General features: G+C 37.2%; 1 protein-coding gene across 1 annotated transcript; it reads left to right on the top strand.

The window, feature by feature from the left end:
- The first annotated feature begins 8,457 nt into the window (after positions 1-8,457).
- On the top strand, positions 8,458-19,506 carry LOC140136049 (protein rolling stone-like). The gene is made up of 4 exons (XM_072157752.1): positions 8,458-8,553; positions 13,720-13,965; positions 15,002-15,221; positions 16,964-19,506. The coding sequence occupies exons 2-4, from the start codon at positions 13,873-13,875 to the stop codon at positions 17,536-17,538; spliced, it is 888 nt and encodes a 295-aa protein (XP_072013853.1). The 5' UTR covers positions 8,458-8,553; positions 13,720-13,872; the 3' UTR covers positions 17,539-19,506.
- Positions 19,507-19,788: the final 282 nt, after the last annotated feature.

Below are 19,788 nucleotides of genomic sequence, written 5' to 3'. Positions count from 1 at the left end.
TTCCTTCAAAACATTACTGCAAAGATACTATATTTTTTGCATCACTGTATAATGGGCAGGACATTCTTTAGAGGAAGCCTATCTCCATGAATTCACAGGTACTACCAGAAGTGAATGCAGGGTCATCATGGAAATTTCTCCCGACGGTGGTGAAACCTCAAATAAACTTTAACAATGTAGAGTTGTTGTAAATGGTAATGAAGTCCTTGATATTCAACAGCAACGAAATGGTTCTTAGACTTCAAGAATGGAATGAGCGTCCTTGAAGATCATCCAAGGTCCAAAAGACTTGCTGACGTCACCACTAATGATATACGCGCTGGTACAGTGGCATTGATAATAAATAAAGAGCCAAATAAGAAAGATGAGATAGCCACAAAATATGACAACTCTGATGAATGTGTTTTCAATATTAATCCATTAACAATATGGTATTCCAGGGTGTTTTCTACATGGGGTCCCGGAATCTTCATTTACAAAATTGATACCAGTTGGCATATTCAGGTCCACACCTTCTATACACTTAGAACGAGGACCAAGGCAAGTTTAATCTATATGCGGCTAAAGATGATAAGGCATACATTAATCACTGGAATTATGAGTGAATTTAGTGGAAGCACCTGGATCTCCCACCCCTAAGAAGATCACCAAAGTGCAAGGTCTTCATCGCTGTTTCTGAGATCCAGGGATAGTCTTGATGACAGATCATTTGCCAAATGGAAGTACAATCATAGGCATATATAATACAATTTTGATAGCAAAATTGGGGCAAGCCATCAGGTGAATAAGGTTGATGGTAGGAATGTGGCTGTTCTCGGATTGTGTCCTGTACGCTATTCTAAATTTGTCAAGCTGTCATTCACGACAGAGGGGTGAGTTAATTTTAAAGTAACCATATTGTGGTAAATTATTATTGTAAAATGTAAACAAAAAAAAAAAAATAAAAATAAAATATTGTGGTTCAGGCACGGCCTCTAGTTAGTGAAACCTATTTTAGAATTTTAAGTCCTACCTTCATAATACCAGGTTTGCTGGTGATCAATGCTGGTGAGCCTTCACTCAAGAGTGGCTCAATGAGCTATCGGTAGACTTCCATTTTGTTGACATAGAAGGTTTGAAGAAACATTGCGACGGGTACATTAGGTATGTAGTGATCATGCTCAAGAGAGAGATAGAAACAATTATTTGGCTAGTACTCTTTCAAGTACCTTGTTCTACGAACTTATTGACCGCCCCTCGTATCAAGTAATTTTAATTTTTTGAAATTTGCGATATAATACAAATTTTATATTTTTGACATTTAACAATCCTGGAAGTAACTTTATAAATCTAATGATTTGCACCTTAAAATTTTTAGGTCTTTTTGGGGGAAAATGTATATCTTCAATAGAGGTTGTGCCTTGTGCGTATGACGTATCATACTCTAAATATGGCGGACTACTCAAATGCATTCAACAAAAGCATGATTGCAATCTACCGCGACAGTTCGTCTCACACACATAACAAATGCACTACGATCAAATTGGTTGATTGGACTGCACTGCGCCATAATTATGGTGAAAGATACTGGTTCAAATCCTTTGTTTGGAGCCAATCGATAAAAGCATGCAGGGCCTTTATATGAAATGTCAAAATTTTCAAATGATGGATGGCTTTTCCTCTCACCTACATACACTTTAAGTACATATCATTAGATTTATAAAGTTAACTTCCACGGCTGTTAAATGTTAAACATATTAATATGCCATAAAATTTGTATTATATCGCGAATTTCAAAAAAATCAAAGTCATATCAGGACATTCCTTGTAATTATGATAAGTAACAGTCATCAAAGTCATTCTTGAGCGGAGATATACAGCAGTTGCGAAGACTTATTGACCAGCCCTCGTATGCCCGTACGTGTAAGAGACCATTCTATTTATGCCCACATATACATTTATGATTCTTGGGTTGCTTATTCTCCTCCATTCATGTCGATAAATGAATTTCTTCATATGCTTCATTTATCCAAATTGTTTGAATTTTTAATATATGGTGTGTGAAGCCTTCCTGAGGCTACCATCAGGTCCCCAAAATTAAAAATTGTTTTGTTTAAGAACTACTGCCTGTTTTTATGGATTTTTGAAGATCGCTCATAAATCAGTAAATATAGGCCTATTGAAGTAAAGGGACCTACCGCCATTTAGCTTTAATACTAATCTTTCTTAGCATGTAAATTATTTCCGTAGACAACGAATGAAGCACTTCCCTAAAACTAGTTGAAGCAAAACATTAATCAATGATATTTTTAGGGAGTAATTTTCCAAACCACAATAGCTCTAAGCCATTGTGTGTGTCCAAGGCCATACTACTTTTGTATACGCGGTACAGTAAAATAGCTGTTCCATTTACCGATTGTCCTCCCATGTTAATCGTGATGACAAAATGTTAATTTAAGGTCTCATTGCAACTGAATTTTTATTTTTACTTTTCGGACTTGGCTTTGAGTAATGGTAACACATACCATGTTTACAGTAAAAATGAAAATTATATTCCAGACACCGTCAAAATGTACGGTTTTCTATTGGCATCAATTTTGCATATTAATTAGCTGAACTTAGTTAATTTGTCTGCAGATTGGCCGAAATCGCTAAAATAGTATATTTGGTTAATTTATTATAATTATTCAATGATAGATTTTTTAAATTTTGTTTTCTATAACGAAATCAGGAAAGATAGGCATTTAACATGTGATATTTAAATTAACGCTGCTTTTTCAAGCAAGCGTCCAAATAAACCTTCAAAATCTCGAAATGTGCCGATTTTGTCATTACAGCCATTTGTGGCAGGATTTCATTCCATCTACGAGCATCTTTAAATTGACACTACATCACAATGCATTGACCGATTTCAATTCTGTTTTTTGATTTTTGATGCTTTAATAAAGCTCAATAATGTATATAGGAACATTCAATAACGTGTTTCTGCTGCGATTATTTTTGAGGTGATATACCTAATTATACATTCTCAAAATACAAGTAGGTCATCTATAGTATGGGCCCAGGGCCCTGAATGTTAAATATAAAAGGTATCATCAAAGCTGGCTCTAAAACTACAAAGGACCGTGATACAATTAGGCCTAAAAGCCTTTCCCTTGCCAATTTTGACCCAGATATCCAAGATCAAGAGTTCCCGGGCAGGGCCGGATTTACCATTGGGCCAGATGGCACTTGCAATTAGAGACCATTTTTATGAAAATCGGAGAGTTTTTACTGGTGCCCAAAATGCAACCTTTAACCCTTTTGCTTATATCTGGAGAACCGTGTACTCCAGATAAGTCAACCCATCCTGAATCGTTTGTATGATCAGAGCAATATTTTTTTCTGAGCAAGGTGCATTTTTGCCACCAAAGTTTTTCCTATCCCTTGAGGTCAGATTATGATATTTAAACTGATTCTGGACCTCACAAACAATGCAAGGGATTTTGCTTGCTTGACTATTAAGCAAAAAAGGAAACATTCCAAAATTAACCAATTAATGTACATCAACTTTTACTTCAAATAGTATGAAATGGAATGAACATTCGCGCATTGTGCGCCATACTTCATAACATTGAGCCGAACTAGTGTTCACTGGTCGAATATTTTCTTGCCCTCCTCCAGACAAAAAGTTCAGGCACGCTCCTGATTTCAACTCTTTACCATTGGGCCCCCAGGATATTTTGCTGACAGGGCCCTTTTCCTTAAATCCGCCTTTGATGACAATGCTATCTACTTCTGATGGAGGCATTGATGACTTATATAGTGACAATGCTATCTACTTCTGATCGAGGCATTGATGACTTATATAGTGACAATGCTATATACTTCTGATCGAGGCATTGATGACTTAGTGACAATGCTATCTACTGCTGATGGAGGCATTGATGACTTAGTGACAATGACATCTACTGCTGATGGAGGCATTGATGATTCATTTATTGTCAATGCTATCTAGGCCTACTGCGGATGGAGGCATTGATGACTTCATGACAATGCTATCTACTGCTGATGGAGGCATTAATGACTTAGTGATAATGCTATCTACTGCTGATGGAGGCATTGATGACTTCATGACAATGCTATCTACTGATGATGGAGGCATTGATGACTTCATGACAATGCTATCTACTGCTGATGGAGGCATTGATGACTTCATGACAATGCTATCTACTGCTGATGGAGGCATTGATGACTTCATGACAATGCTATCTACTGCTGATGGAGGCATTGATGACTTCATGACAATGCTATCTACTGCTGATGGAGGCATTGATGACTTCATGACAATGCTATCTACTGCTGATGGAGGCATTGATGACTTCATGATAATGCTATCTACTGCTGATGGAGGCATTGATGACTTCATGACAATGCTATCTACTGCTGATGGAGGCATTGATGACTTCATGACAATGCTATCTACTGCTGATGGAGGCATTGATGACTTAGTGACAAAGCTATCTACTGCTGATGGAGGCATTGATGACTTCATGACAATGCTATCTACTGATGATAGAGGCATTGATGACTTCATGACAATGCTATCTACTGCTGATGGAGGCATTGATGACTTAGTGACAAAGCTATCTACTGCTGATGGAGGCATACTTTATAGAGGTCGTGCGCATGACGTATCATACCGTTAATATGGCGGACTACTCCAATGCATTCAACAAAAGCATGATTGCAATCTACCGTGACAGTTCGTCTCACACACATAACAAATGCACTACGATCAAATAGGCCTACGTTGATGACAAAATTTGATTGAATGGACTGCACTGCGCCATAATTATGGTGAAAGACACCGGTTCAAATCCTGTGTTTGGAGCCAATCGATAAAAGCATGCAGGGCCTTTACACAAAATGTCAAAATTTTCAAATGATGGATGGCTTTTCCTCTCACCTACATACACTTTAAGTACATATCATTAGATTTATAAAGTTAACTTCCACGGCTGTTAAATGTTAAACATATTAATATGCCATAAAATTTGTATTATATCGCGAATTTCAAAAATCAAAATCATTTGATATCAGGACATTACTTGTATTTATGATAAGTAACAGTCATCAAAGTCATGCTTGAGCGGAGATATAGCAGTTGCGAGTACTTATTGACCAGCCCTTGTATGCCCGTATGTGCAAGAAACCATTCTATTTATGCCCATGCACATTATACATTTATGATTCTTGGGTTGCTTCTTCTCCTCCATCCACATGTATCAAGGCTTATAGCAGCCCTAAAACTAAAACATACCAGGTCTGGTATGTGGCACACCTAGGGCTACCCAAAAAAATCATTTTGCCCGTTTTGGCCCCAGCAAGAGGTTAAAAGTCAAGGGCCATGGAGGCATTGATGACATAGCGACAATGCTATCTACTGCTGATGGAGGCACTGATGACTTAGTGACAAAGCTATCTACTCCTGATAAAGGCATTGATGACTTACTGACAAAGCTATCTACTGCTGATGGAGGCATTGATGACTTCATGGCAATGCTATCTACTGATGATAGAGGCATTGATGACTTAGTGACAATGCTATCTACTGATGATGGAGGCATTGATGACTTCATGACAATGCTATCTACTGCTGTTGGAGGCATTGATGACTTAGGGACAATGCTATCTACTGCTGATGGAGGCATTGATGACTTAGTGACAATGCTATCTATTGCTGATGGAGGCATCGATGACTTCATGACAATGCTATCTACTGCTGATGGAGGCATTGATGACTTAGTGACATGACAATGCTATCTACTGCTGATGGAGGCATTGATGACTTCATGACAATGCTATCTACTGCTGTTGGAGGCATTGATGACTTAGTGACAATGCTATCTACCACTGATGGAGCCATTGATGACTTAGTGACAATGCTATCTACTGCTGATGGAGGCATTGATGACTTAGTGACATGACAATGCTATCTACTGCTGATGGAGGCATTGATGACTATATATCTACTGCTGATGGAGGCATTGATGACTTCATGACAATGATATCTACTGCTGATGGAGGCATTGATGACTTAGTGACAATGCTATCTACTGCTGATGGAGGCATTGATGACTTCATGACAAGGCTATCTACTGCTGATAGAGGCATTGATGACTTAGTGACAATGCTATATATACTGCTGATGGAGGCATTGATGACTTAGTGACAATGCTATCTACTGCTGATGGAGGCATTGTCAATGCTATTTACTTCTGATGGAGGCATTGATGACTTCATGACAATGCTATCTACTGCTGATGGAGGCATTGATGACTTACCGGTACTGATATGCTATCTACTGCTGATGGAGGCATTGATGACTTACTGACAATGCTATCTACTGCTGATGGAGGCATTGATGAATTCTGAAATGACAATGCTATAGGCCGACTGCTGATAGAAGCATTATAGCTGTAGTGAGTGACAAAGCTATATCTACTGCTGATATATGCATGACTTATGATACTATATAAGCTGCTTAAAGTGGCGACACAGCGCTATCTAGGTCTACTGATGATGGGAGCAGTGACGACTTGGTGACAATAGGCATGCTTAGCCTATACTGCTTTCAATTATTTGAGAGGAAATGCAGGGGGTAAAATTTCAAAGTTGGTCAAAAAAATTAATGTAGGCATATTGCGCTCATCACAAGGATTCAGAATAAAATATAGTTTGATGTGTCTCCGAAATACAGTTCTCGAGTTGTAGGCATAAAGGTCAAATTTTGGGGTCCAATTAGTCTCAAATTGTTCCTTTGACAAAAACGACTGGTCATATTGAGAAAAGATGCATTGTTTTGGATGTTTAATTAGCCTACATAGTACGTCCCAAAATAGGTCAAGACCAACAGGGCTCAATGGATTTTGATCTTTGTTTGCTGTTACCAAGATATCAAACCATTTGAAATAGGTCTATGGCAAACTATTCCTTTTTTTAAATGTTCTTACTAGTGGAGTAATCTGAGACCATTTTTTTAAAACTCAAGAACTGTAGGCCTACATCGGAGATAGTTCAAACTATACTTTTTCTGAATTCCTATGACAAGAGCCTCAAGAGGAATACATTGGTAGGCCTATGCTGCATTAGCGGCCACTTTGGATACATTTATGCAAATTAGGCATTGTTCCACCACGGGGATTTTCGGGGACTTAGTGTGTTATGCTTTTCTGAAATGAATGGTAATTAAAGGAGGATTTCGTGATCCTAGCATCCTCTTTTTATGACATTTTTCAGTAGATATCCACGAAAAAACCTTATTTCCAAAATTTCAGTTGATTCCGATTTTGCGTTTGTGAGTTATGCATGATTATGTGTATTACACTGCTCCATAGACAATGTGTTGTAATTTCGTTCTGGTGCACCAGAACGAAATCCAAATTTGGCGATATTTTTGCTAAACGAATTAATCTGCAAGAAATATTTGGTACATAAACATTATGTAGCCAGAGGTATCCAGTGGTGTAAAAATCTCAACTTTTTTGGGAAAAGTGGGGGGGGATGAGGCTGTGGATCACGAAATGCCCCTTTAAATGGGTTTGCAGTGGTGTGTGATTTCATACTTTGACGCAACTACAACGATTGTGATCTTTTCAATCTAACCTTGATGATTCAAATTTTGGGATTTTTAGCATTTTTACCTTTATTTTGATTAAAACGACAAATAAACAGCAGTATGTTTGCCTATATTAGGTTTGACATTTTAGCTTTTAAAAAAGAATTGCTGGAATTGGTGCCCTAAACCCCGGCACAGTGTCATCGACCCTATATCTTCATGGCAGGAATCGCCATGGTAGGTTAAATCCACAGCCACGATTAGCCATTTGGTTCAAACCTTTAAAGCTCTTTTAAACTAATAATTAGTCGAGGGACATAACTAAGGCTACTCACAATAGCCGGGTAATCGATCTTGGTTGTGCGTGATTAAGCTTGTATACCCCATTGAGGTCAATGGTCATCGACTTTTATACTGCCTACAGTGAGTGCAGCTGTACTACACGCTGCACGCTGTAGTCCATAACAGGACCAACGCAATATAAAATGGTCAAATTTTGAGTTCAAAGCGCACGGCCAATTTTCAAAGCGCATTCTAGCGACTATCATATCTGTTCAACACGTATTTCCAAGTTTATGAGACCAAATCTGGTTTCTTGAGAAAAAAATCATGACGGGAGATATTCATCATTTTCTAACCCGGTATCAGAAGATTTTCGTCTGATATCAAAATCGTGCATAGCAATTCACGTGTATCGATCCCGTGTATTCATTTTAGTGTCCCTTCTGCACCAAATAATTATTAGCCAGGCGGTGTCGGTGTGCCCGGATTACATCTCTCTAACTTTTTTTTCCTTTCAATTTTTGCTGCCTGGCCTGTGCCTGGCCAAGGACACTGAAATCACACGCGCTTCCTGTACAGTCATACCGGCTGTCGGTATCCGATTACGAAATTGATTGTTTTTGTTTGCGTTTCCATCTACAGTCAATAAAACTAGCGTCTATGACCCGGTCTATGACAAGATATGGGCTTTTGTAGGTATTACAGTACGCCAGGATTTAACACTATTGTGTCTTATATATTATCATGTATCTAGAAAGTATTTAAGGGAAGTGAGAGTTCATGTGTAAGCTTATCAGTCATGCATAAATAGCTAAATTAATGATATAAACCAACCCCGGAAGTGGACCCGGTGGAAGTGGCTAGTTATGTATACCGTGTTGTGGACGTGGTGTTCCACGTAATTTGTGTGTTACAGACCAAAATCGCCAGATTGCTACGAAGTTGTGTTGTCAGTTCTGGTAAGATCAAGATGATCATAGTTGTTTATTCATAACCTCATTAATAAACGCGATGCGTGCGATCCAATCATATTTTATTATTTGTGAAAACGCGAACGCAAATCGAGGTCATTAATATCTCACAATTGACCGCAAAATGCGTAGTTGTTCCAATGTCGCACACAATTGACTTCTGCGTCGCCAGATTGTGCGTCCAACGAACTGCTGCTGCGCTGGCTGCCAGATTTGGATTAAGCTCTACCATATTTGCACAGATTCTGATACGCACTTTTGTTATTGGTCGCTTTTGTTTTAGCCTGAGCGATTTGGGGAAAGGGAAGATGTAAAATTGTTTATTTTACAAACTTTTGAGGAAAATTTTGTGTTATTTTGTAAATTTAAAAGATCAAAGTGACGGTTATGAATGACGGTTATGAATCAACAGTATTAGAAACCGAGAATATCCTCGGGCTGCGCCCTCGGGATATTCCTCGGTTCCAAAGGCAAAATGTTTAGATTTTTCACAATGCCCTCCAAATAACCGATGCGCAGTTATTAACCTCTAAATGGGTTACTTACATGTTTACGAACTGAACTTAGGACAGCTAGTGAGTGAGTATAAAAAGTATACGTCGAACAACTGAATACATGCACAACGTGTGGACCAATATATTTTTGTAAACATTTTGGGCCTATAACAAAATGTATATTTTCGTACAATTGTACAACTATCGTTTCTACCCTATGACGTATAAAAGTTACCTGTTATCAAAGTGTCCGCAAAAAACTGGTCATTGCAAGTATCTTTGATGCTGAAAACTAACGATATTCACGCAGGGGACAGGCTAGCTTCGAGATACTCTAGCTAAAATACAGGTTTACATTTACTATCTTACATTATCTTGCTGTATTTCAGCTAGAGCTCCAAACGACAAGCTTCCGGGTTTTTTGGAGAACAATACTGTTACGTAAGATGAAGAAGAAACCCGCCTCGAGCCCGCCCTACTCATTATTTCATTGTACTTATTGCAATTTGCCTCCACACATTACGTAATCAACACAAAGCTTTTGTGAGGATTAGTGAGTGGATAAGAAATTGACAGTGGAGGATCTGAAGGACACGCCGATTGTTAGTTGTCAATCATGAATTGCCGCATAGCGTATTAATATTTTACTGCATGGCATTCCGCAAACACCAAGACAAATTATGCCGTATTTTTCCAAAGATCATCTCATATGAAGTAAGCTGAATGCGATCTGTAATTTTGTAACATTCCGATCGCTTTTGATCACCTATTATCGGCGAATTTGCTTGAAAACACGTGAGTTCATGTTGTGTAAACATAATTAGCATAGACACAAATGAAATTACGATGCAATACAATGCAATTTGAATGCGCAGCAGATCTATAGAAATAACGTTGCCCGGTTTTATGCAGAATTAGACCCTGTCTGGGACAGGCCGAAAACCTTACCTCGAACGTAAAATCCAGCCCATGCATGTCATAAATAATTCATTATGTCATTGTGTAAATGTCACTGATTGTGTCCATGTATTGTTATTGCACCTGCGATAGCAGAAGTCATGCTGAATTTATACTTGATCGCTGGATCACCATGTGAATTCGCCTCTTAAAAAAAAAGAAAACCTCTACAACCAGGTTGTTAAGCATCGAGCACGCTGACTGGCTTAGCAATTATATAGTTTTGTAAACCAATCAGGTTAGACGTACTTTACTGGTTTGGTCACATTAATTCATACCGTAAAGGGCGCGCGTTCATTGATTGGCTTACGATTGCGAAGAATGGTTTTTGCAACCAATCACAAAACGGGTTATAAATAAATAAGGCGCCCGTCAGAAATTTTGTACACGTCCATGATGACGTCATGCCCAGTGCCTCGAGGTAGCCGGAGGCTTCGCTTTTCTGCGAAAGCGAAGCGAGTGGTATAAAGTCAGTTTCACACCTGTGATTTATGGAGCATATCATAAAATCTCTGAGCACATCCACAGCGCATTTGACAGATAAAAATGACATTTGCAATTCTGAGCAACGGGATTCCATGAAATTGAAGATTATGTAAGTTATTCTACAGGATCGGTAATAATTAACAGCTGGTCTGCTGTATTTGAAGTGCATATAGACTATGCCATAGTCGAATTTTATTTAAAATATGTTATTATTAGTCATGATGAACCCATTTCGTTGAACTCAAAATTATACTGATGTTTATTAAAATTAAAGTATTCAATAGTAAAATGGTCATAAAGAGTTAAAAATATCAGATGATTAGTGACAATAAAAGAAATTGAATGCAACATTATCTTGCATAATTGTAATGGCTCACTTTAATACTGAACAATTCTGATTTTGGAATCTACCAGTTTATTGATAGCGAACCCCGAAAATCCGACTATGGACTTTGAATTTTAAGCAGTACTTTACCCCGGGACTTTGCTCTCTAAAAACACACTGTCAAGCATACTTGTTTATCAGTCCATTAACCACAAGTACTAAGCATGGTATAGTACAAGATGCACTAGATGTTTGATGAGAGATTAACTTTTGCGTCAACACAAAAGCGCCGCAAATACCACAGATAGTTGTGTACGGTGTAGTTAATGGTAATGGCGCGGGCCCAGAAGATTAAACCATAGCAAGATATGGGCGACCAATCACAAGGCAGATCCATTTAAAGATGCATTACATCATGGCCAATTTTAGTTAGGCCAGAAATTGGCCTAACTCTCCATAGAGTCCCGTGTTAAAAATAAAATCTTAACCGCAAGGCAAAGTCAGTAGTCCACTTGGGAAGCTAACAAACAGAGGGAGTGCGGTGACTGAAAAGATCAGATACAGATGTGAAAATCTATCAGTTGCACACAAATCAATATAAATCAGAGTTTTATGCTTAAATGTAATAGCCAGAGTATGCAAAATGGGCAAGTGGACTACGGAGAAGTCTAAAGTGCATATTGAAGTTGGTAAGTTTGTGATTTCGTATGTTATGTGCAATAGATATTACAGGAAGCTTAATTTGGCACGCTTTCTTGCAATTTGTCTGTCGCTTATGAAAGTGTATTTGGAGTTCAGGACACGTCACACCGAGTGTGACGTGACCTCGCTGGGCATATATAAAAAGCATGGTAAGCTTAAGCGTACACGTGAATATTCGGTGGTTTGGTGCCCACAGTCATGCAGTACTCCCGGCAGTACTGCTTTTTAATCAATTCTATGACTTATATATAAAATCTAGAGTGGTAAAATCCTTAAGTACATGCACATTCTAAGCTTACCATGCTTACTCACTAATTAGCTGTCCCATGTACCCAAATATTTTTGGCACATTCTCGATCTTTCATTATTGTAAAAAAAAAAAACAAAAAAAAACCTTTCCCAACACGTAATGTGGAAGTGATATGTGAGCTGAAAAGATGACATCATTTAGAGAAATTCAAACTCTATGCACCATAGAAAATCATCCGAATAACATGGAAACTATGTGAAAATTTGTTAATCAATCATGAAATATTAATCAAGACAATTTATGGAATCGAGGCATACCAAAAACAGTTCCTAGTTAATAAACTTTCTGCTCAGTTCGCAGGAGAACACTGGATTGTTTTGTTTTTCCCAATACATCGCTGCTGTAGCTTATTACGCATTGGCACTGTGCAATCAGGGTACATCCAGTTGTCCACATCCAACTTTGTTTCGTCAGCACAGGCATGGACTGTTTATATCATACTGACATTTTGTGTTACAGAATACTCTCCTCAAAGTTGGACAATAAGGAGTCCTAAATCATCACAAATTCACTTACAAATTTCAGGTCCTATGTTTCCTTTCTTACATTTTCAACGTCATCATCGACTGATTCAATTTGTTGAAAAAAAATCCTTGCAAATGAGATATTTTGAAAAGAAGTACAGCCCTATGAAGTATACAGCTCTAGCAAAATTATAATTTTCCAACGGATGGGTCGAAGTAGTCTTTCCGCAGCCAGTTCCACTCATTCCATATAAGCATGCAGTCAAAATGGCAGATGGAGCGGAACCAAAGTGGCTGCGGTGAAGACTATTTAGTACTTAGGGTTGTAAAATTCCCGGAAATTTTCGGAGTGGAAAGTTTCCACCAGAAATTTTAGGGATTAACAGGAATTAATGGGAATTAACAGGAATTTTCATTCAAATCTAAAAATCAAAGTTTAAACAGGGAATCACTGTTTAGATTAGGGTATTTGAGTAGTTTATAAGAGCATACAGTCATAATAAAGAACTTCAAGAATGATCAATAACCATTTTCATCAAAGAAAACAATAAGCATGACCAGATCTTACTGCATTATTTTTTTGTTCAATAAAACATCTTACTAGAGAGTACAATGAGTCAATAACCGCAAACTCTGAAGGGATGATCATTATCTTAAATCTTACTACATAAAGACTTCTATTATTTTAGTAATAGAATACTTTAGCACTATCAACATTTTTGTTACCAGCTACCAGCTACATGTAAGTGATTTTAAGTTAAATTTAAACTCTCATTCAGTGCTACATGTAGCTCATAAGATGTGAACTACAAAGATCTTGCATGAGTTAATGCCCTGGAGTTAGCGTCTTCTGTTCAGTACCAAAATGCACATGTACCATGATGTAGGCCTACATAGGCACATTTCTTTTTTTTTGAAAATTAAAATACAAATAATCACCAATTATTTTTCATAATCACCAATTATGGAACTAAGGACCCACATTTCAGGTAAATTTTGGAGGGAAATTTCTGTAAATAATAGAAAGATTTGTCATCTTTGGGAAAGTTAAAATATATCTAAGGGGGTAAAGCATTTTTCAGGCATTTCTTGTCGATATAAATTGGCAATAAAATTGATTACAGATTTACCTGTTTTTGTTTATTATAGGCTGGTATTTAGCATGTTAGCTTGGTGATACCATACTTACTTGAAATACTGCCTATAGGAGAAACAGCAACACATACCAGTGAGTGAGAACTTGATCTGCTGTACCTCTCTGTCCAGTGATATGTCAAATTGGTAGTTCATCTTTAATAGATAATGGGTGCCTGCTGTTGTAGACCTCGAAGCAGAATCCAGTGGTCTGATTTGTTGCTTGATCACAAGGATCCGAAGCTATTCACAAAATCACAGGTGAGTGATGTCAGATTTGAAATGAATGGTTTAAATTGTAAGTGGGCTCTATCTGCAATAGCTGCCATGTGTCAAAATTGTCAAATGTTTGTGGTGCATTGCAGATATGTAGCTATATGTTAACTTACAAGTTACAAGTTAAAACACAGGGGATCAACTGTGACAGCAAACAAAGGTACTTAGAATTGATCAAGTAATGCTAGTTCAGAGTAGGGTTTGCCCATCATTTGAATAAAATTGCCTGTCCAAATTAGACCTTTAAAACATTTACCAGACTTCTACAGCATCGGGGCTTGAGATTGGAATTCCAATTTCCTTTCTCACGAAGCAAGCCCTAGTAAAATTGTACAATTGTGTTTGGGAGTGGCATTCTCTTCTTTCTCCTTTTCCTTGCTATTTTCTTCCATTTCTTGCTTTGTTTATCAAATCTATATCTGGGCCAGCATTAGCATGTGTTCCTCACAGACCAACCTGGGTAAACAAACTGGGGGTTATGGCCTTGTTTTGCAAAGCTGGTCTAATAAAAAGGTCAATAGCCTATCTCGACACCTACAATTATAGTGTAGCATCTGTCAAAGGCATTAATTTTGCCCATCCCAGGAGCAAATTCCCCATCTAAAATGACAGACAGACAGATGGCTAGCTAAGACAGTGGTTCAGAGATAAAATGAGAGATTTAAATTAATTCATTGGAAGTAATTTTATACAACTGTAAGGTAGAGGTAGATATTAAGGGTAGGAACACTGAAAAATATAACTTTATAATCAAAATTGTAATTTATTTCAGTTCAGGCCCCTCTGATTTGAACGGTTCAAATGGAATCCTTCCTCCAACTGAGTTGACTGCTTGTACATGCATGAATGGAGAATGTGTATTTGGACCCCCCCCCCCCTTTGGCTCCCTGATGACAGATTTCACCCACCTTTTCCTGCGATTGCAAAAGTCTAGTTATGCCACAAGAACAAATGAAAGTTAAAATACCATGGAGTGTCATTGTTTTTATTTGTTTTTTTGTTTTCTCTTTCATTATTGCAGTGGTTTGATTCCCGTGGTTACTTCTTAGCCTACCGAGTCCTTGTTAGCTGTTACTTTTTGGCATGGTTGACTATATTATGTGTGATTAGAATTCCAGACCGGGGTAGTCGCACTTTTATATATCTCTCAGAATGGTCATTTATAATACTTAATTGCTACTTCTTAGCAGCAGCTTTGGGTGCGTTATTATACACATATAGGGAATACCAGCAAGTACAGAGTAAGTGCTATTAACACTCTTCATTTGGGTGTCGTTTGCAGTCTGCAGACGACAAGTTTCAGATTTTCTTTAAAAATTGAGGGATTTCGGAATTTTACATTTTTATGACCATATTTGGGAACAGCATGAAAAATGCATTAAAATGAGTACAAACAAGCCTAGTATTGGTTCAGAGGTTCTTGAGATAGCTCTTGATATATTGAGAAAATATATCAAATTCTGGACTTCTTATGTTGAAGCCTATACTAGTAATTGGCTAGCATGCAGATCATTAAATATATATATCTCAGAATGCTCATTTGAAGTACTTAATTGGTACTTCATATGCTTTGGTTCACCTCAAGTTAGATGGTGACGTAGGTGTGTAGTTCGCTGATAGCAGTCAAGCATACATGCGCAAGTCTGTCAGCACACTTGCCGCACATCTGCGAAAAAGTATTGACATCTACCACACTTGAGGTAATCCCCACACTCTTAGATTAAGGGTTCTAAGAGGCTTTTTCGGCTGTAGTCCAGGGGAACTTTCAAAGCTTTTTCAAAGGGAACAGCATGGCACACTGGTTAAGGTCTTTGCCTTTGGTGCGCGAGGTCCCAGGAAAGAAATCTTATCTACTCTCCGCGTGGCAAGGCGGATGACCCATGATAAAAGACAGTAATCCGGGTTAAGGGATCTAGAATGAGCGTTTATGGCGTTTCGACAGTATTTTTTGTGGGACATAAGAGCACCTCAGACGTGTCAATTGCATTCTGAATCTGAAGCATGTCTTTCTGATATCAAATAATTTTCATTTTTGAAATTCACGATATAATACAAATTTTATGACAAATTATTAAAATTTGATATTTTTCAAATTTTTGATCTATAACAGTCCTCAAAATAAATTTTATAAATCTAATGATATATTCTTAAAGTGTATGTAGCTGGGAGGAAAAGCCGACGATCAATTGAAAATTTTGACCTTTTATATTGAAGATATGGATTTTTTCCCCAAAAGACCTATTTTTTGTTGGTGTTTTGGGAAAAAAATCCATATCTTCAATACGAAAGGTCAAAATTTTCAATTGATCGTCGGCTTTTCATCCCACCTACATACACTTTAAGTATAAATCATCAGATTTATAAAGTTTACTTCAAGTACTGTTAAATATCAAAAATATCAATTTTAATGATTTGCCATAAAATGTGTATTACATTGCGAATTTCAAAAATCAAAATTATTTGATATCAGAATGACATTCTTCGTATTCAGAATGCAATTCGATATGTCTGATGTGCTCTAATGTCCCACAATAAATACTGTCCAAACGTTCATACCCCTTCCCTTAATAAGCCCGATTGTTGGCTATACTTGCCTGTCGTATCCACTTCACCAGGTCACCCTACCAAAATATCAGAATAGATGCACACAAATATCGATTTAAAAATTTGGAAAATTGTGGCCTAATTTTGTAAATTTTTGTCCTGGTATTTATGCATATCCAAGTGTTCCCTCTGAGTAGTATACCTCAAGCTTTATTGCAGTTTGGAAGCTACATTAACAGTTGGTAAGACAATCTCTCTAAAACTATCACCAACCTCTTGAGTACACCACAGGATTAAATCATGGCTTTTTCGTAATAACTTTATTTGGGGCTCATCTCGACTTTGAACCTGAGATATGTACTTCAGTATTTGTTCTTTCTCCTAATAACTATTAATCTGTAACTCTTATTTTTTTATCCTGAAAAATTTAAATATGCAGGAAGATCCGAAGATTCTGAGCCAGAACCTCCATTACTACGCAGCTCGGAGACAAGCACTGCCAACACCAGCACCAATCGGCTTCCAATCTATCTCAGGATATCATGGTGTCTGTTCAGTATCAGTGCAGGTGTATGTACTATGGTAACCATGGTATACTGGTCTATTCTCTTCTCAGCAAAGGATGCAACTAAAATTAGTTTAGCTATAGAATTTAATGTTCATTTGGTTGGTACTGTACTACTTTTCGTCGATCTGTGTATATCTGCCTTTCCTATGCGTGTCATCCACAGTGTTTACCCGTGTATATTTGGAATGACATATGTACTATTTTCAGTGATATACTGGGCATCGGGTGGGGTAACTCAAAGCGGGAAGACTGCTATATACCCTATATTGGACTGGGAAGATAGGCCTTTGCAAACTGTCGGGTTTGTTTTGTTAGCATGCGTATTGGGTATACTGGGCTATGCAATATTCTATGGGGCATACCGATTACGTGTTAAGATATTTGACAGATATTTTAGAAGAATTGAACCTGGAATTCAACATGCAAGTGATTATAATGAGGTTTAGGGTGTGTTCTTCAGTAGGTACATTTTGTTGTAACACCAGTAATACCAGACATGTCACAAAGTTTTGAATTAAATCTTTTACTGAAACTTACTTTTACACCATGCTACGTACGTTGCATCTGTTACTTCATCCCGCTGTTGTGATATTTAGATGATGAACATTATTCATCACATCACCATTCAGGATCTCGCCCATCCCTAATAAATAAACTGATCAACATTGACTAAACTTCGAGTGTGTTGTGTTACAGGCTGGTCATGTATGAGTCAGTTGCCTGATGAAGTCTGATGGTATCAGACGCAACGTAGCAAGTTCTAAAAGTAAGTTCCAGAAAAAGATTGTGATTTCAACGACTGAATGACTGAGAATATTCACTGTTTTAATACTGACGTCCATGTCTTAAATAGTTATTGCAATATTTGTGAACAGTCTCTTTGTGGAATACCTTAAATAGTATTATATATATATAGTCTTACAGTATTTTATTATAAACCTCTGTACTTATATTTCCTTGCATTTTTTACCCCTCATACACACCAGCTGGAATACCAGTACCTGACAATCTTAATTAAACAGCTATTGCAATATTTGTAAATACAGTCCAACCTCTTTTATCCGGCCATGATGGGACCAAGCATTGGCTGGATAAATGACAAATCCGGTTAAGTGAATTATATGTACAATGTAATTATGCATTGAATGTCTGAAGTTTTAACATCGAGACAGCAAAAGGTTACTCAAATGGGGTAATAACACTGAAAGATTCTAAATGCTTCAGTGCATGAAATCAACTTAGAAGCTCCCAAAGCATTAAAACATATTTTTCTATGAAGATTACATGTCCGGATAATAGAGAGATCTGTATAAATGAGGTCTGGACAAGGGGGGTTGGAATGTAGCCTCTTTGTACAGTGCCTGAAATAGTATTGTTATATGTAGTCCTAACCCTATTACCCCCACAAAAGTGGTATATTTGAGTGGTGTGGAGGTATCATATTAACTACTGCGTTGCAGTGTTATCGGTTGGGTAAGTGGCATATACCATTGGCAAGCTTGGATTTGTAAGTTTTTAGAAAAAAAAAGTTCGATGATTATGTAAATTTTATGCAAATTAGCTCATGAATAATTAATGAGCTCAAAGCCAGATATGACTGAAAAAATATTTTGATTTACATTTTATAAGTGTATGATTACATCAATGTGGCATTTTCATGCAGTTTTAAATACACTGCCATGTTTCTTCATATAATAAAAAGAAATCCGAGTTAATTTGGACTAAATTAAAAAAGTTTAAGGACATTTTTGGGCTATTTTTAGGGCAAAAAAATGGTTAAAATATGCAAGTTTCAAACATTTTAAACCATTTTATGATGTGTAAATGGAAAAAAAGTTTTTTTGTTGATAGAGAAATCATAAATTATCAAAACTGTTCAAGAGATAAGACCTTATTTATGTAAATATATTTTACATGCATATTAAGCCATTTTGTGCCATATGGCACGAAATTGATGGGGGTAATAGAATACGGTTAAAGCCTGTAAATTACTTTTTTATGTTAGTATTTTTTATTACTGTGTCTTTGACAATAATCGAAAGCTCCTGCCACTTATAGAACTTTGTACTTATATATTTTTCTTACATTACTTACAGTATTTTTACTTTACACATGTATAATAGTGCTGTATTATATCAATATTGTTATTATTGTAGTGTGTTTTGAAGAATGTGCATTGGGATGTTGATTCTTAAAGGGATTTCAGTTGAGATCTGTTGAGGACCAAAAAATCCGTAAAATTTTCTGAAGTTGCTTAAAAGTGGTTGATAAATCGGATAAAATATTAACAGAAAATAATTGGGCTATTCCAGTTGAAATTCACACTACCCCTGTGGAAGATTTTGAAAATATCTTCCACAGGGGGAGTATGTTTTTCAAATGTAATTGGTTAATCATTTTGAAACCCATACTCCTCCTGTGGCTTTACCTATATCGTCCACAACTGGAGTGAGTATTTCAAATGGAAGTTACTCAGTTGTCTATTCTATTCAAAACTCATACTCCCTCTGTGGAAGACTTTAGATAATCTTTCGCAGAGGGAGTGTGGATTTTAAATTGATTAGCCGGTATACTAGGTTATGTCCATCTTTGAGATTGCATCCCTATTGGGTCACACAGAATTCCTTATGCCTGGGCATAGAGAATTGCAATTTGTTTCTCTTAAGGCATTGGTTAGCAACGTGTGCACAGTATTT

The sequence above is a fragment of the Amphiura filiformis genome, chromosome 16, assembly GCF_039555335.1.
Source record: "Amphiura filiformis chromosome 16, Afil_fr2py, whole genome shotgun sequence".
Classification (NCBI taxonomy): domain Eukaryota; kingdom Metazoa; phylum Echinodermata; class Ophiuroidea; order Amphilepidida; family Amphiuridae; genus Amphiura; species Amphiura filiformis.
This window is presented reverse-complemented; position numbering and strand designations above follow the sequence as displayed.

Bases quoted from the DNA above. Each gene is read 5' to 3' on its own strand.
- LOC140136049 (XM_072157752.1), top strand. From the start codon at position 13,873: ATGGGTGCCTGCTGTTGTAGACCTCGAAGCAGAATCCAGTGGTCTGAT. The intron at 13,966-15,001 runs GTGAGTGATGTC...TCATTATTGCAG, and splicing joins AGCTATTCACAAAATCACAG to TGGTTTGATTCCCGTGGTTA. The intron at 15,222-16,963 runs GTAAGTGCTATT...TTAAATATGCAG, and splicing joins GGAATACCAGCAAGTACAGA to GAAGATCCGAAGATTCTGAG.